At 40.8% G+C, this 21,534-nt stretch overlaps 1 protein-coding gene across 1 annotated transcript in view; it reads left to right on the top strand.

The window, feature by feature from the left end:
• NSL1 (NSL1 component of MIS12 kinetochore complex) overlaps window positions 1-21,534 on the top strand; it is a 38,641-nt gene that overhangs the window by 4,944 nt on the left and 12,163 nt on the right. The window contains exons 3-4 of the mRNA XM_004700144.2: window positions 4,565-4,695; window positions 12,441-12,495. Coding sequence (XP_004700201.1) covers window positions 4,565-4,695; window positions 12,441-12,495 — 186 coding nt within the window. The remainder of the gene's footprint in view (window positions 1-4,564; window positions 4,696-12,440; window positions 12,496-21,534) is intronic.

Here is a 21,534-nt window from a genome sequence, read left to right as displayed (position 1 = left end):
TCCGCGGTGAGCAATCATTGCCATAGACGGGAACAACTAGGGAATTAAAATCAACATAGAGGTCATAGAGGTCTTGGAGCAACAGCAGTCTACTTGAGAGGAATTAATAAAAGGCAAAAGAAGGGCAAGCGTGATGGGACAGAAGGAAGGTGAAAGGAAACAGGAAAGATCTAGGAAACAAAGCTATGGATAGGTATAAACATAGGTTATGTACATTTTTAAATATATTAGTTCATAAAAACAGTTATTGGCATAGGTACATATATTTATATGGCAATACAGTGGGGAAGTGGACGGACTTTGGGGCTCTGCTCAAGCCCTCCCTCAATGCAAGAACACTTTGTTCTAACAACATGGCATTCTGTGATACTCACCCTCCCGACACGATCGCTGAAGACAAATAGCAAATGTGGTGAAGAAAGATGATGGTGCCCAGCTATCAAAAGATATAGCATCTGGGGTTTTAAAGGCTTGAAGTTAAACAAGCAGTCATCTAGCTGAGAAGCAACCAGCTCACATGGAAGAAGCACACCAGCCTGTGTAATCATGAGGTGTTGATAGGATTAGGTACCAGGCATCAGAAGACCCAAAACAAACATTGATGTGAATGACAGGGGTCAGAGTGGAGACCCAAAGCCCATCTGTAGACAATTGGACATCACCTCACAAAAGGGTCACAAGGAAGGGATGAGCCAGTGAGGGTGCTGTATAGCACCGAGGAAACCCAACGTTCCTCTGGTTCTTTAATGCTTCTTTCCCCCCACTATCATGACCCCAGTTCTACCTTACAAATCCAACTAGATCAGAGCATGTACACTGGTACAGAGAAGAGCTCTTGACACATGCTATCCAGGACAGATAAACCCCTCAGGAACAGTAATAGGAATAGTGATACCACGAGGTAAGGGGAAGTTGTGGGGAGAAGGGGGAAAAAGAGGGAACCGATCACAATGATTGATGTATATCCCCTACCCCCGAGGGGGGATGAACAGCAGAAACCGTGGGGGAAGGGAGACGGTGGTTGGTGTAAGACAGGGGTCCTCAAACTTTTTAAACGGGGCCAGTTCACTGTCCCTCAGACTGTTGGAGGGCTGGATTATAGTTAAAAAAAAAAAAGAACAAATTCCTTTGCACACTGCACATATCTTATTTTGAAGTAAAAAAACCAAATGGGACAAAAACACCTGGTGGGCCAAATAAATGCCCTCTGCGGGCCGCATGTGGCCCGCGGGCTGTAGTTTGAGGACCCCTGGTATAACATGAAAATAATATTAATTTATAATTTAGCAAGGAGTCACGAAGGTGGGAGAGGAAAAAAGCTATACTAAGGGCTCAAACAGAAATAAATGTTTAGAAAATGGTAATGGCAACATATATACAAATATGCCTAATACAATTGATGTGTGGATTGTTGTAAGAGCCCCCAGTAAAATGAATTTAAAAAAGAAAGATATTCAGACTTTATCCCAGGAGGCACAAGCTGGCACATTTAAGATTTAATATGTAAACTTGAAATTAGGGATTACATTTTTTCTCATCCCTATGTTGTTAGCACTTTGGTACATAGTAGGATCCCACTCATGATTGAGTGAGTAATTCTCACCTACTCAACTTTGCTTATAAATATCAGTTTTGAAGATTTTCAAAAGGTGGCACTGAAAAAAACCACTTTCCTCCATATAGAGAAAATTTAGCTGTTTGACTTATTTTCTTCTGTTTTTGAAAAAAATAATTGTAAGAAAGTAGATTATGGAAGCATGAGTGATTCTGTGGTAGAACTCTTGCCTTCCCTGCTGCCAGAGGCTCAGGCTCAGTCCCCAGCCAGTGCACCTCATCTGCAGCCATCATCAATCTGCCTGGGAAGGCTGGCATGCTGCTGTGATGGTGAGTGGGTCTCAGAGGAACTTCAACGCAAAGACAAGTAGTAAGAAAGGTCTGGTGATCTGTTTTCCAAAATCAGCCAATGAAAACCTCATAGATCTCAATGGTCCGAACCATCACCAAGTGTGAGGCTGGTGCGGGACCTGGCAACGGGTTGTGCTGCTGTGCATGGGCTCACCAGGAGCTGGCAGCTAGGAACAATAGCCCCAGGAAGCAAACAGTCCCTTACCCTTGTCAGGCTGGTCATTGGAGAGCACACCTTAACTTCCTTAATAGATAAAATTTGGGCAGGACTGCATATTTAGATTAGAATCTAAAGTAAGAATCAACTGTACCTCTTAAAATATCCTTTAAAAACAGCAATTAATTGGGCTTTATTCATATTATTCATATTTATTACATGAAAGACCACACCTGATTCTGTATTGATAGATCCATTTATATGTATAGTGTAATGTATCAGAAACATCATTATTATATGTGCCAATAATGCCTCTGCAATTGTAGTTTTCAGACTTTTCCTACTAAAGTTTGTACTCAGTAAAATAAATGGATCTATTTGTAGCATTGACTTTGACGTAGCAGAGAAAATGTGAGGTAGCCCAGCTAAGCCAAGGACCTAGCTTTTTAGTATTTGTAACTGCTTAATATTTGTTGCCCTTGTGTGGTTCACACAGTTGACATGCTTGACCTAACTGAAAGGTTAGTGGCTCATGTCCACTCAGGCACGTTGGAGGAAGGCTTGGCAGTCTGCTGCTGCACCATCAGCCCTTGAGAATTCCCTGGGGCCACAGCTCTGCTCTGACACGCACCCACAGGCCACCATGCGTCACCAACAACTGGTCAAATACTGCTCTGGGAAATGGTTTTCAAAATAAGGGTGGGGGATCATTCACATTTGTTTCATCTGGGATACTTGATTTCTGAGGCCCGTCTCAAACGTACTGTATCCAAATTTCTGCCCTTCTAAGGAGTTCACCAAGTAATTAATTATTATTACTGCCAAAATTAAGGATTCCTATTTTAAGACAGTAAAGCACCTGAGAATACAAGTTAGCTTTATCAAGGAATCTCTAACATTACCCTGTCTTTTTGTTTTTCCACAGTCTATCCAGCAGACTCCTATTTCAGATCTAGGTACCCCAGTTGTTTCCACTGTTTAGCTGTGGTGCAAAACTGATTAGTATCTCCAGCATCACATGCCCTTTACAGTCTAATTCTTAGATATTCTTTCATTCTTTTCCCTTGTTCTTTAGCCAGCAGCCGTTTACAACTTTCCCCTGTTTCCCAAAGACTTTATGGTCTTGCAAATGCTATTTTGGCTGCCTAAAATACCAAAGTGGCCGTTCTTCCCCTGACATTCTGTATCCCCCCCCCTTCATTTTAGGGCCAACTCAGATGTCACTTCTTGAGTAAGGTCCTCAGTTCCCTAGGCAGAGCTAATATCCAATGTTGTGTGATCGCATTTTGTCTAGTGCTCTAGTGCCTTGATCCCAGGAGGCACAAGCCAGCACAGGATGACTTGCAGTTATCTATTTCTTCCCGTAGACTGTGAACTCTTAGAAAGGCAGTGAACTGTTGTTTTCACGTTTGTATTTCTCTGTGGGGCACTCAGTAATTGCTTTTCAATGCATAAATAAATGAGTTGTCTTAGTATGGGCATCCATTAACTTGTCATATTTGGTTTTTCTTAGTTGTTTTGTGTTTTCTAATTGTAGTTTTGTTTGCATCACATCTTTTTTAAAAAAAAAGTTTTATTGGGGGCTCGTACAACTCTTATCACAATCCATACATCCATCCGTCGTGTCAAGCACATTTGTTGCCATCATCATTCTCAAAACATTTTCTTTCTGCTTGGTATCATATCTTTCCCTTGGTATCACATCTTTCCCTTGGTATCAGATCCTCATTTTTCCTCCTCCCTCCCCCACCCTCCTTCCCTCATGGACCCTTGATAATTTAAAAATTATTGTTATATTTTTGTGTCTTACACTGTCCAGTGTTTCCCTTCACCCACTTTTCTGTTGTCTATCCCCCAGGGAGGGGGTTACATGTAGCTCATTGTGATGGGTTCCCCCTTTCTTCCTTCCCCTTCCCCTTACTCTCCTGGTATCACGCTCTCAGTATTGGTCCTGAGGGGTTTATCTATCCTGGATTCCCTGTGTTTCCAGCTCTGATCTGTACCCGTGTACATGCTTTGGTCTAGCCGGATTTGTAAGGTAGAATTGAGGTCATGATAGTGGAGGGAGGAAGCATTAAGAACAAGAGGAAAGTTGTATGTTTCATTGGTGCTATACTGCACCTTGAGTGCCTCGTCTCTTCCTTGTGACCCTTCTGTAAGGGGATGTCCAATTGCCTACAGATGGGCTTTGGGTCTCCACTCCGCACTCTCCCTCATTTACAATGATTTGATTTTTTGTTCTTTAATGCCTGATATGCTATCCCATCAACACCTCATGATCACACAGGCTGGTGTGCTTCTTCCATGTGGGCTTTGTTGCTTCTGAGCTAGATGGCTGCTTGTTTACCTTCAAGCCTTTAAGACTCCAGACGCTATGTCTTTTGATAGCCGGGCACCATCAACTTTCTTCACATTTGCTTATCACATTTTCATATAGAATGTAAATAATGCATGTTAAGGAATTTTTTCAGACATTGTTTTATTTACTTGTTTCTAAAATAGATTCTGACATCAAAGCACTTGAAGATCAGTTTGATGAAATCATAGTAGATATTGCCATGAAGCGGAAGCAGTATCCCAGAAAGATCCTTGAATATGTCATCAACACCATAAAAACAAAACAAGAAAACCTGGTAAGATGATTTACTTTTAAAATTCAAGTGTAAGAGAGAAGATTAATTTACTCTATGAATTTTCACCCAAACCACAATGAGATGTTATAAAAACAAGTGTAAAGTCCACATGGAGATAAATATTTTTTGTTCTCTGTCTTTTCTTCCTGCTTTAATAACTACTATTTGTCTCTTGTAAGGCTTTTTCTGTTCCTATCCATACTAGGTTTCGAACATAGATGATATTAAATAGAAATGGAAGATAAGAGACTTGAAATGCTGTAGATAGATAGACACACACACACATCAGGAAAGGCAAATGTAGGTACCCTTTGATCCTTTTCTATTTGTCATTTCTCTTTGGCAGATCATTTTTTTATGTTTGTATAGATTGATGCTGAAGATGATTTGAGTACTTGTTCAGGACATTGAGATTTACTATATGAATAAAACTGAGTGTCATTTGTTTTTCTCCCAAAGTTTTGACTGTCATGCACACAAGACCAGGAAGAAACAGCTTCTTTAGCTTGAGTTTTCTAAACAGGCACAACAGCAGGCTTGCTTCTTATCTATTTATTATCCATTGACATCAGTAAGAAACTCTGGTGCCATAGTGAGTTTCCCATTGGGCTGCTAACTGTGAGGTCAGGAGTTCAAACCCACCAATTTATGAGGCTGTCTGTTTCCAGAAAGATTTACATTCTTGGAAACCCAAAAGAGCAGTTCTTCTCTGTCCTCTAGGGCCTCTGTGACTTGAAATAAATCAATTTCTAGATCAGAAATGAACAAGATTGTCTTATAAACAAATTAGGTTGGATGACATTGCCCATGAGCAACAAACTTGTTGTTTTTAGATTATACTATACAGTACTGCTTGTCCTTACTTTCTGAAGTTCGTATGGTTTCACCTACTTGAAAATCTTCTAATGGCCTGTTTTAGGGTATTGTAGGGCAGGCTTAATACTTAATAGGTTTAAGGCCCTGCCTGGGTGGTGATGGGCAGGTGCTGAGTGTGCAATACCAGCTTAGGTGCTCTGGTGCTTTGGAGGGAGGGAAGTAGTGAAAAGGACGCTGGAGGAAGGGGGACGGAGGCTGCCCACCGCCACAGTGGCCTCTTGGTGCTACTTCTTCTTTTCTAGCCTCCCATCCTCCTCCACCCTTCAGCCCCATGGCCTAGTGGGGTTCTGCCAGACCACTCAGGAATAATCCCTGAGCCATGGCCTCTTGAGGTTAGATGCCCTGTCCCCATTAGAGTCTATTAGAAACGAGTTTCAAGCCTATCAGAGATAGCGGAAGGCCGTGGCTTGGGACTGCCTGCGAGGCCTCTAGTCTTGAGGCCGCTTGGTCAGAGCTTCTTTCCTACCTTTGGAGAATTTAGCCTTCCCCCTGAGGAACCAAGACCTCTCTCCATCAGACTTTCCTCAGATAGGGCCCTCTTGCCCTAAATATACCCAGCAAGACTCACTGGGTGAAATAATTGAGTTAGGAATTAGAAAGCCTATATTGTGCTCTAGCCTATGAGGAAAAAAAAAAACACTTTCTGATGGGGTCAGGTCATGTGAGAAGTCCATGAGGTTTTGGAAGCTTAAAAAAAAATAAACCAAACACTGAGTTGCCTTGGATGTGTCATTTGAACCCCAGTGAGCCTCTGTCTCCAAATCTGTAAAGTGGGGATGGAAAGCTGACCCAAATGAATATGCAAATTATAGAACAATATTGTTGATGCACATGGAAGAAAAAATTTTGAAGATCAACAAGAGTTGTAGCAGCACATGATAAGGAAGTGCCAGAGACGCAGGCCAGATTTAGAAGAGGACAAGGAAAAGGGGCTGCATTGCTGACGTCAGACGCATCTTGGCTGAAAGCAGAGAACACAAGAAAGAAAGAAGTGTTTCAGTGACCATGCATAGCCCTGAGAAGAATGGGAATCCCGGTCACCTTGTTGTGCTATGCGGCACTGTTACATGGAGCAAGAGGCAGAGTTGTGCAAACAGAACAGAGGAATACTGCATGGTTTAAAATCAGAAGTGTGTGTCAGCGTTGTTTCCTCACCACATTTAAGTCAATCTGTATGATGAGCATTTAATCAGGGAAGCTGGATTATACGAAGAAGAATGTGGTATCAAGATTGTAGCAAGGCTTATTAATAAGCAAGGCTTAGTATTAACAATATGTAGGTGAAACAACCTAGCTTGCTTTAAGTGAGGCAGTCTTAAAATACTTGCTGATGAATATCAAGGATTGCAGCCCTCAGGGTGGAATACAACTCATTGTAAAGCAGTGGTTCTCAGCCTTCCTAATGTCGCGACCCTTAATACAGTTCCTCATGTTGTGGAGACCCCCCAACCATAAAGTTATTTTCATTGCTACTTCATCACTGTAATTTTGCTACTGTTAGGAATCAGGCGACCCTGTGAAAGGGTTGTTCGACCCCCTAAGGGGTTGTGACCCACAGGTTGAGAACTCCTGGTGTAAAGAAAACCCAAATCCCCAGCATCATGGTAAATGAAGAAAAGATTGAAGTTGTTGAAGATTTCCTCTTGCTTGCATCCTCAAGCAGTGTTAGGGAAGCAGCAGCTAAGAGATAAATTATGCATTGCAATGGCTAAATCTGCATAAGGCCTTTTAAAATTGTTAAAAGCCAGGATGTTACTTTGAGGACTAAGGTCAGCCTAACCCAAGCCATGGTATTTTCAGTTGCTTTGTATGTCAAAGTTTGACACTAAATAAGGAAGACAAGAATTGATTTGTTTGAATTATGGGGCTGGCAAAAAAATTGAAAATACTATGAACTGCCAAAAGAACCAACAAATCAGTCTTGGAAGAAGTACAGTCAGAATGCATCTTAGAGACAAGGATGGCGAGATTTCATCTCATGTACTTCGGACATGTTGTCAGAAGAGACCAGTTCCATGGAGAAGGACATCATGTTTGGTTAGGTGCAGGAACATCGAAACAGAAAGGCCCTCAATGAGATGGATTGATTTAGTGGCGCCAACAATGGGCTCAGATATAAGCACAATTGCAAGGATGGTGCCGAGCTGGGTGGTGGCTTATTCTGTGAGTTAGAGTGGCCTTCACAGCACCGGACAGCAACAGCACAGGGTCCCGTGAGAGCTCTGATGCAAAGATTATAAAAACTATGGAGATTGTTTTTACCTGATGGTAAGTGCAGGCTACAGGACTTGTGTCGCCGAGGCTAGAGCTTGACTCTGGAGAAAGCAAAAGAAGAATGGCAGTCTGGTGAAGAGGCAGAGAGGTTTGAGGGGCTGAATCCTGCTTGTTTGAGTACAAGCCTTTAAAACCCCAGACACTATTCCAATTGATAGCCGGGCCCCATCTACTTTCTTCACCACACTGTGCTCCTGCACCCCATTTCATGAAAGTAAGTATTGAGCAGGGCCATGATGTAAGAACGGAAAGAACTGATTGTTCTTAGGCTGGAGCTAGGATTTAGTGCAAGCCCAGAACTCATTCCTGGATTTTTGCTTCTTTTTTTTTTTTGCTGTAATTTGTTATTTAATATATATGTCATTCATTCCATAGTTCAGTCATGTCAAACATAATTGTACAATTGGTTCCATAATCAGTCTCCAAGCATAATTTCCCTTCCTGGGCTTCTTGACATCATCTCCTTCTTATCTTCCCTTCCCCTTCATATCTCCCCTCCCCTCAAGCCCTTGATATGTTTTCTCTCCCTATAGGCTCAACGTCCCTGGCTTTCATTTACTGAGAAACAGAAAGAACACAGCTTCAAGAGGGTGACCCCCAATGGCGGCACGCCTCTGAGATACACCCTAATATACAAAGCATAGGCAGAATATGACAGAATGGCTGTCACAGGATTGCCAAAAAATACATATCTTAATACAGCATACAGGCATGGCGCTGATGTAGCAAGATCTCGTTTGTCTGCCAAGCAACAATACACTTGGTATGGCTGTCTTCTGCTTTCTAAGGCACCGTGTGTTTTCCTGCTTAAGTCCTTCGGTTACAGGTGTGTCTGAATTAGCATCCAGTTCAACCAGGGAGTTCCCAATGGAGTCTCATCGATGCAGCCTCTGGAGCATGCCATGCACCCCGAAGATGCAGGATTCATTGTCCCAGTGCTCTACAGCATCTGGCCTGGGTTCCTGGGATACTCCCAGATGCCCTCTGTCCATTCTGCTCACCCGCTGCTCGCCACTAAAGACCCTCCCCACCTAATGTTCCCCAAAGTCTCTCCTCCTTAGTCTCTTCTCCCCCCACAGCGAGGTCAGCCCTCCCTCCCCTCCCTTCAATAGACATGCACCTATGCTCCCCCAAACAACCATTCTCATCAGTAGGCCTCATCCCTTTGACAGGCCACCTCCTCCAGACCCACATGGCTACCACTCTGCAGGCAGCATTCTTTCTACCCCCAGGTGTCATGAGATGCCTGCCCTCTGGTCAAGTGACCTACCCCATACTTCCCTAGATCAAATGGTGTGCGGTTCATTAGCACTGGCCTGTGTCTTTACCAGGCTGTCTGGTCCTGGCTAGTAGACTGGATGCCCTGCAAGCTTGAGCTTGTGCCCGTTCTGTTGCTTGTTTTACCGCAGTGGACTCATCCGGTATTTGCCCTTTTGTGCTTGACCAACTTCACTCAGCATACTGTCTTCCAGCTCCTTTCATGTGTTGAGGCGTTTCATGGCTTCAGCACTGTTTTTTTAGGGAAACATAGTATTCCATTGGGTGTATAGATGTTATCAAATGATTTTTCTGTATCAATTGATATGATCTTATGATTCTTGTCCTTTTTCTTGTTAATATGGTGGATTACATTGTTTTTTGAATATTGAACTATCCCTGCTGCCTTGGTACGAATCCACTTGGTCATGCTGTATTATGTTTTTGAGATGTTGGATTCTATTAGCCAGGATTTTGTTGAGGATTGTTGCATCTATGTTCATGACAGATAATAGGTGTGTAGTTCTCTATCCTTTGGGGTCTTTGTCCCGTTTTGGTATCAGTGTTATGCTGGCTTCATAGAATGAGTTGGGAGTTTGCAGTCCCTTTCTGTGCCCTGGAAGAGTTTGTATAAGATTGGTGCCCACTCTTCCCTCAATGCTTGATAGAATTCTCCTGTGAAGCCATCTGGACCGGGGGTTTTGTAGTTGGGAGTTTCCTGATGACCTTATCTATTCTTTTCCTATGGGTCTGCTCAAGTTCTTAATGTCCATGTATGAAAATTTAGGGGAGAGTGTTTTTCTAGGTATTTGCCCATGTCCTTCAAGTTATTGGATTTGTTACAATACAAATTTTGTAGTACTGTGTTATTAGGGTCTGTTGTGACTTCCACTGTTTCATCCCTAATTCTTGATATTAAAGTCTGCTCCTTCTTTTTCTTTGTTAAGTTTGCTAGTGGTTTCTCAATTTTGTTAATCCTTTTAAGGAACCAGCTTCTTGTTTTGTTAATTTTTTCCAATGTTCTTCTGTTTTCTAGGTAATTTATTTCTGATCTTATTTTTATGATTTTTCTTCTCTTGCCCTTAGAGGGATTCTGCTGTTGCTTCTGTTCTAATTGTTGGAGGTGCTGTGGTAAGGACATGGCCATGGTTCTCTCCTCCTTTTTCATGTGTGCATTTATTGTAATAAAGTAACCTCTGATAACTGCTTTTACTGTGTCCCATAGGTTTTGGTATGTTGTGTTATCATTCTCGTTAGCTTCTAGGAATTTCCTCTTATTTGGACTATTACCCGTTCCTTTTTGAGAAGTGAATTATTGAGTGTCCAAGTTATTGCCTTTATCTGTCTATTCTTTTTATTGCTGATTTCCAGCTTAATGACACAGTGGTCAGAGAAGATGGATTGAATGACCTCTGTGTTTGGATTTTCTCAAACTTGCTTTATGTCCCGGCATGTGGTCTATTCTAGAATATGAGCCATGTGCATTGCAGAAGAATGTGTTTTGTTTTGTTTTTGCTGATGGATGGAGAGCTCTGTAAATATCTATGAGGTCAAATTGGTCGATTGTCTTGGTTAGCTCTTTTTTACTTTTATTGAGTTCTTCCCTATTGATCTATCTTTTTTTGAGAGTGGCATATTTAAATCACCTACAGTAATTGTTGATCTAGTGACTTCTCCTTTTATCTCATTGAGGATTTGGTTGACGAATTTTGAGGGTCTTTCATTGGGTGCAATTAATTATGGTATGTGTTCTTGGTCTGTTGACGCCTTGAGCATGATGTAATAATGCCTATTCTTGTCAAATCATTTTATGCTGCATTTCTTAGTATAAACAGTAGGTGGCAATACTACAAAAGCTGTAATTCAGTCTTTGATGGGCTGTTCTTTTCCTCTGCTTTTCCTATAAATGTCAGGATCTAGGAAATATATGCATGTATGTTGTTTTTTGTTGCAAATGTATGGTACTAGTGACTCTCTACGGGTAAGTAAAAAAGTATTTCTATCAGTGGTCTACTTCCTGTATGCATGGGTTTATTCCAACCAAAAAATGCCTGAGCATATCTCTGATCAGTGCTTGGCAGCAGACTAGTTCTCTCCACGATACACTTTCCTTCGTCTCCGTAGGGTGCCTTCAAAAAATGATACAGTCTAAGCAGTGGCTTCCATGGGAATCGTTGTTCAAGGAGAGAGGTCAGTTCAGAAGGTGATGGCAGCTGTTTTTTGGGATTCCAAACAAACCGGTAATCTTGACCAATTTTCTTGAAGGACACATGATGATTACAGGAACTTGAGTTTTAAAAAAATTGGAAGCTGCATTGATGACAAAAAGTCCAGGAAAGCTGCCCTGAGGCATTTTGTCTCGTCATGACAGCTGCTTTGCGGGTAGAAAAGCTGTCCACGAGATTCTTTCTTTTGAAACCTTACCCTAGTCATCCCAAACTCTTGAAAATCTGACCTTGTCCCAATCTTATCCTCTCATGCATGTTTTTGTTCCTCAAACTCAAAGAATATTTAAAAAACGAACACGATTTGAGTCCCTCAAGAATTCACAAACTGCCATTTGACATGGTGTAAGTCACAGAGTACAGAATCCTTCGGGCAGGAGTTAGGGAGCTGGAAACACTGGAATGCAGAAGTGTATAGCTAGTCTAGAGAGAGAGAATATGTCCAGAAATGGCAGTTTCACCTGCGGATTTTTGTCTTCTAAGTTGTGAAAGATTTTATTTGAATTGGAGTTACAGTCACTGCCCATGGGAGTAGCAGTCAAGAAATCAAATGACATATTGCACTAGACAAATCTGCTGCACACGACCTCTTTAAAGTGTTAAAGAGCAAAGATGTCACTTTGAAGGCTAAAGTGTGCGTGGCCAAAGCCATGTATTTTTTATTTTTTTAAATTGTTACATTAGTTTTATTACAGTGGTGGGAAGTGAACCAGACACAAATCCAAGGTATGCCTGTAGTCTTTCTAGCCGGAATTTCAGAATGCCTACAGGACCTCTAGGGAACCCCTGGTGGTGTAGTAGTGAAGCATTAGGCTGCAAAGATGGAGCTTTCTCCTCCTGTAAAGAGTGATAGTCTTGGAAACTCACAAAGGCAGTTGTACCTGCTGCCCTGCAGGGGCACAATGAGTTGGCATTGACTCAATAGCCGTGAGTTTGGTTTTGGTAGGAAATCTATCACATTTGGATATCTTTGTATAATAAAGGTTTCACTGGCTTTATAGTAATACTTACTGACTCAGCAGTGTCTACTGCATTAGCTAAAGGAAATGTATATATGAGGCACTAAGTGATTAAATAGTTACTGTCTTCTGTTTTCATTTATATTGTGTTTAGAAGCGGTACCACCCTGTTGTACACCCATTGGACCTAAAATATGACCCTGATCCAGGTGAGTCAGTGTTCATTTGTGCTACAACTGAAACATCAGCTTATAGTTTTATAAGTCTCAGATAGTCTTGTAGTGGTATCTGCATCAAGGACACCATGCGTTTGACGGTCTAATCTACTATTGGATGGTCTAATCCTCTATCAGACACCCATTTTTAGCTCTTCACTTAGGATTATGAGGATTTATTCTGAAGGTACTAAATCAGACTCTGCAGTGAAGGACCCATGAGTCAGAATTTTATAGAGACCTGACTTAGACTGTTACAGCACCCTCCCATCTCTGACTGCCTTTAAAAATGTATACTTTTTGCATTCCAGACAAACTTTTGCTCTCGAGGCCCTCTTTCATGTAACTAGGGGCTCCTCATTACTTACGAATAAAATTCAACTGAAAGGACAGCATTGAATTATGAGATGAGAATATACTAGCCACATCTTGGATCGCTATTCTGTTTCCTTTTAGATGTAACCTCTAAATGCATTTTAGAGAAATAAATTGATGCAGACTTGTAACAGCAACAAGTGGCATTGCTGAAAATGGGGATCATGACATTTTTTAACAGTTCTATCCTTATTTTTTTTAATTTGTAACATATCTTACTAGTAGACCTTTGGGAATTTGTTGTTGGTACTTTCAAAAGTGTTATATTTGAACTGTTAGGTCAAACCAAAATAGCCAATCAATTAAATTCTTGGTTTATTTGGCTGGAGTATTTAAACATATGACTTTAAATACCTTCCCTTTTTTAGTCAATTACATTTTTAAGCTCCCCCCATATTCCTTTATGCAGTTTACATGAATTGAAAGCGGTGAATCTGGAGATGGAGAGACAGTACAACTGCTTTAATGGCTTGTGAGGGTGTGGCTGGGGAGGTTGAGGAAAATGGGTAGGGTAATAACAGTGAGTACAAGAAAGAAGAAATTGTTCTAAAATTGATTGTGATACTGATGGTACAACTCTTGATATGGTTGTACTATTGAATTGTATGATATTTGGATGATGTGCCAATAAAACTTTTAAAATTGAGGGTGGAAAAACAAGCATAGAGCTACTCTGAATTTGGTTAAAATTATAGTATTCAACATGTTAGGCCTAGGTCACGGGTCACTAAAAGGGGTAATTAGCCTAAATCCAATGGTTAGCATAGATTCATTTGGATATTATACATTATGGAAATAGCAATTGAAACTTGTAGTGTCATGCACTCAAGTATTATTTTATAGAGACAGTTTATTGTCCTTTATAAGCAAAAACCCTGTGACTGTGTTTGTGGTTTTAATCATAAGGAAAATTTTCTACTTAAATGACCCTTTAAAGGCCTAGATAATTTTTATTCCCACCATTACATTTATGTACTCCTAGTGGAGACCCCCTTTTAAAAAACTAGTTTTGGTGAAAGCTTACATAGCAAGTTAAGTGCTTATTTGACAGTTTCCATATACCGAGTTAACATTTTCCACTACATTTCAGTCATCTCTCTAATTTCATTCTGGTTGTTCCTTTTCCACTAGATAACTCTAGTTATCTTTTGGTCCAAATGTAAGGACTTGTCATTCGTCATCTTTTTCATAATCTTTACAAACTTGGAATACAGTGTCTGTTTGGTGAAGACATCATGGGCAAAGCACTTGTCCTCTGCAAGCCTCTATCTCTTTATTAGGAAAACAGTTAAATTTTAGACTTGGAACCTTGTCTCTGAATCCAGCTGTCATTAAATATGCCAAATGTCCTGCCTATCCTTTTTAAGTACTAATCAAGGCAATCAAATGAGATAAGGGGCTGTATCAACTGCCTACAATAATACATGAGTAGTAGTTTGTAAAAACCCAACCAAGAACCATACTCACTGCCATCCACTGGATCCCGACTCATAGCAACCCTGTCGGAAAGAGTAAAGCTGCCCTTGTGGGTTTCCGAGGCTACAAATCTCTACAGGAACAGAAATCCTCATCTTTTTCCTTTGGAGCCGCTGGTGGGTTCTAGCTGCTGAGCTTGCGGCTCAACACGATATTCACTGTGCCACCAGCACTTCTCTAGTTTGTAAGGAGATGCTTTAGCCCCCAAACCCCACGGCTTTCAAGTCACTTTTGACTCAGAGGCCCTATGGAACAGAGTAGAACTGCCCCACAGGGTTCACAATGCTGCAGTGGAGTCCGTTGACATAATGTAACATCGTGTTGTACATCCTAGTTTGGTGAATAGTGTCTGCTGTCTTCAAAGCTTGCAAGTGGCCACCTGAGCCCCATACGGAGCAAAGGAGGTTGAAGGAAACCAAAAATTCAATTGGAAAAGACTAGTCTTTTCAACACATTGTGCTTGGACAAATGAAATTCCCAGCAAGTGGATTTGGCCCCCTTCTTGGTAATCATTTGGCACAGATTTAATGAGTTTTTTCCGAACTCTCAATTCAACCCCTTGGTTTACATGCCTGCCCTTCAACTATTCTCACATTGTTTTAATCGCTGTAACTTGAGTTTTTGTGAAAATACTACAACAAAATATTTCACCTGATCACAATTTCTATATTCATTTTAGTGACATTGAATAAAGTTTTCCTGTCACTATTGCTATCTTTTCCCAAATTTTTCCACAGCCTTTAACATAAACTCAGTGCTCCTTGAGCAGAAACTTCTCCTTTCTCCTTCCCTCCCACCCTTGGTAACCACTAAACATCTTTGGTTCCTTATATTCATATTTACTTATTTCATAAGATCATGTAGTGTTTGTCCTTTTGCAACTGATTTATTTTGCTCAGCATGTTTTCAAGTTTCAGCCACGTGTGGGTGACATGCTTCAGAACTTTATTTATCTTTGTGTACCAGTTTGTATATCCCTTCATCTATTGATGGACGTTTGGTTTCCACCTTTTGGCTGTTGTGAAAAGTGCTGCAGTAAACGTTGGTGTGCAGGTTTCTGTGTATGTTCCTTCTTTCACTTCTGGGTGTATACCTAGGATTGGGATTGCTAGGTCCTGTGGTAGTTCTATATTCTGGTCTTTTGAGGAAGTGCCAAACTTTTCCACTGTGGCTGAACCACTCTTACATCCCTGCTTGGAAAAGATGAAGCTTCCGGTTGGTCTGCAATCTTCCCAGCCTCTCGCTTTCATCTTTCCCTCTTTGCCATTCTTTGGGGATTAGGGTGGTTGATTATGGCAGCTTTAAAGCACGTTTGAAATCAGGAACTGTGAGTCTTCACACTTTGTTCTTCTCTTCAAGGTGGTTTGGGAATACCATTATCTTTTAACACGTTAACAGGTGTAATTCACATCCCCTTTAACTCATACTTGGAAAGCATAAAATTCAATGATATATAGTAGAGTCACCACAATTAATTTTAGAACATTTTCATCACCCCAGAAGGAGACCCCAACATCCCTCAGAAATGATCCTCAGTCACCTCTAACCCTATACCTGGCCTTGGCAGCCAGTAATTTTCTGTGTCTGTGGAGCTCCTCTTTGGGGGATTTCATCATGTGGAATCAGATAGGATCTTTTGTCAGTGCCTTATTAGTGTAATATTTCAAGGTGGGTGTGAAATGTCCCATTTCCTTGATGGCTAAAAATGTTGAACATCTTTTCTTGCATTTAAGCATGACTCACTATCAGTTTCTGTTCAAAGTGTGACCACATCAGAACCTTCGCTCGCATCATTTCTCTGTCATGTTTGTTTTCCATCACTCCCCCACTGGATTGTAAGCACCCTACAGACACACTTTGCTGGCCCACTTCTGTATTCACAGCTTCAAGATCATTAGCACACACAGTTAACATTTACTATCATTAGCATACCCAGTAAACACTTATTAATTAAATGGGTAATTTTACAAAAACAGAATCATATGAGCATACTTTAAAAACCCTTTTGGTTGTGGATTAGGTGAAAGTTTTACATTCAGCCGTTCTACACACATCCACGCAAACGTACTTAAAGAAAAACTAACCTAAACTGAAAAACAAAGGTAGCATTTAATTTTGTGCTGTTGTTTTGGCTTCGTCCTCCACTTCCTGTCTGCTACTGCTTCAGAAATCGATCCAATGTTAGTGTATGTATATATTTTCCCATTTAATGAACAGAGTGCTCTTATAAAAATCATGAAGAATGGCGAGGCAGAGCAAAGAGCATTTTTAGAGCTATGAAACTATTCTGCATGAGTCTCTAATAGTAGCATTTGTCAAAACCCCTAGGACTATACGATACAAAGAGCCAGTATAAACTGGGGCTGGGGGAGATAAACTGGTGGACTCTCAGCTAATGAGCATGCGTCAATACTGATCCCAAACGTACCCCAGGAAGAGATGAACAGTAGAGGACGGTACCGAGCAGAGGAGGGCTGTGTGGCAGCTGTTCTTTGAGCAGTGTCTCTGAAAGCTTAAAACTCCTCTGAAAAGTAGTCTTTTATGTTTAGCAAGCAAACGAATCATGCCAATCATCACTTACAATTCATAAGTTTTTTATTGGCTCAGGGGGAAAATACATGCGTATAATTTCAGACAGCATTTTTTTACATGATATACGTACGCTGTACCTTTTCAGATTCACTCATTTTAGGCTCTTTGCTACTCGCTCTCACCACATTGCTCATCTTTCCCATCTCTGAAAGAGTCTCACTTGCACACATGATTGTAACGTTAGCATCTTTTCAGTTAAATGCCATCTTCTCAGAGGGATCTTCCTTAACCATCCTAATTACAATATAAAAATAGCCTCTCTCCAGTTATTCTTTCTCATTTCTGTTGTCAGTCCAACTCATGGCAACCTTTTGTGTTCAACCTTACATCCTGTGGCATCTTCCTGGTCCTTGGTGTGTTTGAATCCACTGCTGTGGCTATGGAGTCAGCTCATGTCATTGAGGGCTCCCCAGTGACTTTACCACGCACGATACCCTTTTCTAGTGAGTGGGCTTTCCTGCTGATGTGTTTAAAGGAAGCGAGCCAAAATCATAATCGTCCTCACTCCTAAGGAGCCACTCGGGTTGTATTTCTTCAAAGACAGATTCTTTAAAGAATCTCCTGGCAGTATACCAAGGGGGCTTTGGGTGGTTTATGGAGAAATAAGAAGTGTGGGAGTTTTGCACAATTTTTTTGAAGTGCCAGCCAGCCCCCACATACCTATTTGCTTTTTCACCAACACTGCAGTCTAAATTCATCAGTTGGTCTTCTACCCTGACCAGCACATGGGGTGATTAAAGACATGGTCCGATGCATCTTAGTCCTCTCAGTGACATCTTTTTAAAACTTCAAAGAGGTCATTTGTAGGAGATTTATCATTTGTTTCTTGATTGCTGCTTCCATGAGTTGGTGATTGTTGTTCAACCAGAATGAAATCATTGGCTACTTTCAACGTTTGCTCCATCTGTGGTATTGTTTATCAGTGCACTTGTGGAGATTGTTGTTTTCATCATGGTCAGGTATCCATACTAAAGGTCTTTGACCTTCTTTAAGTAAGTGCTTTGGGTCACCTTTATTTCAGTAAGCAAGATGGTATCATCTGCATATTTGGGTTGGTAGCGATCCTTCATTTTGGTTGCTGCATTCTTCTTCATTTAGTTAAGCTTCTTTTATCATTTGTTGATCGTACCACAATAAGAGAGGTGAAAGCTACGTCCCTTCAGCACACCTTTTCCACTTTGGAATCACACGGTATCCTTTTGTTATGGTTCAAGGGTTACTTCTTAATCTAGGTACAAATTCTGCATGAGCACAAGCAAGTGTTCTAGAATTTCATATCAACTATGGATAACATTTTGAGGAATTTGAATTTCACACTATTCTTAATTTGATCTACATAATCATATGTCTTTGCATAGCTGATATAGGGTAGCTAAAATATTTTTGGAATTTTCTGATTTTGACCAAGATCTATTAGACATTTGCAGCGATAGCCCTCATTCCACGTCCTCTCCTGAGTCTGGATTGAACTTTTTTGTCAGTTCTTTGTTAATATAGGCATTGTATTTATTTACTTACTTATTTTGCTTATGGTCTCTCAGAAGCCTCAAAAGCTCCATGAGTTTATTTTACATTATATGTGAGGGATTTTAAAAGTTCAGGGAGAGAAAAATGAAGAGATAATGGAATTTTCCCCACAAACTTTTAGAGATCCCCTTGTGTTTGCATTATACATAGGCAGCATGGTCAGTAAATACTTAGCAAATGGCCGTGACTGGTCCATGCATTCAGTTACATTTATTGAGCATCTCCTATTTTCCTGAGCTAGTCTAGCTGTGGAGGAGGAGGATGAATAACAGAAAAGGTCCTTGCTCTACAGTGTTGATCATCTGGTGAGAAGGGGAAAGAAAGAACAAACATCCAGAGAGTCATAAGTCCTGCCTAGGGTTTTTTTCCCCCCTGCTTAGTTTTTTGTTTCATTTTCACCAGGGGTGCAACTTTCTAGTGCATGATTCTGAATCATGGTTTTAATTACCTCTTTAGAAACCTGTACTGTCCAGGCATCCCAGGTAGTGCGTGCTCATTTGTTGATATTCACAAAGTACATTGGAAACAGAAAGGAAGCCCTTAGTGAATGCTTTTCTGCTGAATGTCTGCATTTGCACAGGCATTTGGATGTTCATGTTTCCTAGTTTAGTCAGTACAGTGACCTGAAAGCAAAACTGGGTTGATTGCTCAATCTCTCATTTCCACTTTTTCATTTCCCTTTGCTTCAGAAAGCAAGCGACTTGGGAAGGCAGTGTTTTCAAGGCTGCCTGACTTCCACATTTTTAAGCGCAAACGGCAAACGTTTTTGTTTTTGTGTGTGGGGGGGGGGGGCGACTGAGGGTTGTTTTGTTTTGTTTTACTAACATCCTTGCAGGAAGCTACTGATTATCTATTGGTAAGATGTGACCCTCGTCGGTCAATTACAACCTTACATAATTCTATTAATAAAAGGAATGATTGCTTCTGTATTGTTTACGTTTTTTGGTAAACGTCTTTCTGAAGTTAACTGATAGGTTCCCTTTATCTCCTGTCCTTCACTAAACGGGTAGGGTGGCAAGGAACTCTTTCAAGCTTCTCTGGAGAACCTGGGTCCTTCCAGTTCTCTTGTTGATCCTACAACCACAGGACTTAGGGGCAACTCTGCTTTCCTAATGCATTCTCTCAAACCACTTCCAGAATATTTTAGGCAGCTGTCCGTTTACAAATTGATTTGCTCTAAAAGTTATGTATGTGTGAGCTTTGGAGTTTAAGATGTACTGTAGCCTGCATCCCCTCCCCCACTCCCACCCCACCAAATGTTGAATGTATTAGATAATACCTTACAACAGTAATTATGAAAGAATAAATTCCCAGCCTATCTTATAAAGCCCTATTAAATCTAAAATGCAGCTGAAACACTTACATGTTTGTGATTTTAAAAATTAGGAGAAAACGAAAAAGAGGCTGGTGAAACTTGTTTGTCTCAGGGTTGCTAAAAGTATTCTGTAAGATTAATTGGAAATGTACAAGGGGCTTTAACATTTTTTGTAGAAAAATTCCATTTTTATTTTCATTTTTCCAGTCTTTTTGAAGCCCGCTTGAATGTCAACTCTTGTATCAATAGGAATGAGCTGTCAGAAGAATGAACAGGGAAAGTCATTGTACTTTGCTCCCTGACCTCCCTTTCCATTATAGTCAAATTTCTCAAAAGAACAAACTATACTTAGCAGCATAATTTCAACCTCATACTCTTATAAAAAAAAAATCAGTGGTGTTCAGTACATCTACTCCTTGCTTCTCAATGATATGATTAAGCTCAAAAGACTAGTAGGACATTATGTGAAAATGGGCATTTTGTAAAAATTGTAGATAATTACATTACATAACTACCAAGTTGCATAATTACATAAGTTCCAACACATGTCATTGTGTAACTGTCAAACTACTTTGAATTATGGTCCAGCGAGGTGGATACTCAGTTAACTCCTGGTGTTCATTACTGCCAGAGATGTGTCATTAATGTTTAAAATAGTCATTGATACATTTTTTACTACTGACAATGAGGAAATGGTACAGGAACCACGGAGGAAGAGAGTCCAACTCCACATCTGCCCAAGGATGATTCCTGTTGAGGCAGAGGTCTGATATGTGTGCACCCCACTTTCCTTTACCTGTGTTCACACCGACCTTCCCAGCCACTCTACTTCTTGGTAGGCTTGATAATCTGTTGAAATGGCCACCCAGAACTCACAGAGAATGAATACTAGCCCACCTGCTCTGCTATGTCTCAGCATGGCTCCTCTGCTCTGTCTCATGGGCTCAGTGCAGTAGCCACGTGGTACCTCCACCACTTCAGGCAGGAATTTGTGTATGTGGCTCTTTCATGATACATAGATTCCTTTTCCTGACTCTGAAACAGCTCTCTTTTATACCCAGCAGAATGACAAGACTAGCCAATCCTCAAGTTAGAGTCCTCTATACCTTATTTGCATGCTCCCACCTTATAACTAGGTGGGAATTATTAAAACTGTAAATAGAAGAACCATAGCAAGTAATTTCACTTCATTGCATTTGTATGTGTGAAATGTCATAGCAGATAGTTGGTAAGTAAGGAAACTCCAAAGCTTAACTGCCATTGTCATTTATGACGCGTAGCAACACTCTATTGGGTTTCCAAGGCTGTAAATCTCCCCAGGAGCAGACTGCTTCGCTTTCTCCTGCAGAGCGGCTGAGGAGGTTGAACCACCAACTTTGGGGTTAGCAGTCCCACACTTACTCTACACCACCACCAGGCCTCCAAGTGAGGAGTCTATGCATTTGCATTATGATGCTAGATAAAGGCTCTTCAGTCTAAGGCTGGTCATGATTCTTGAACTGCTGTGCTACCCTCATGCAGAATGATGGTTTATTTTTATGTTTCCCTTTTCTTTTCTTTCTATTACTTAACTCTCTTTTCCTTTTTTTTCTTTTTTATCATTTTATTAGGGGCTCATACAACTCTTATCAAAATCCATACATACATCAATTGTGTAAAACACATTTGTACATTCATTGCCCTCATCATTCTCAAAACATTTCCTCTCCACTTAAGCCCCTCGCAGTAGGTCCTCATTTTCCCCCTCC

The sequence above is a fragment of the Echinops telfairi genome, unplaced genomic scaffold, assembly GCF_000313985.2.
Source record: "Echinops telfairi isolate 266 unplaced genomic scaffold, ASM31398v2 ScPeMD7_7424;HRSCAF=8462, whole genome shotgun sequence".
NCBI lineage: Eukaryota > Metazoa > Chordata > Mammalia > Afrosoricida > Tenrecidae > Echinops > Echinops telfairi.
This window is presented reverse-complemented; position numbering and strand designations above follow the sequence as displayed.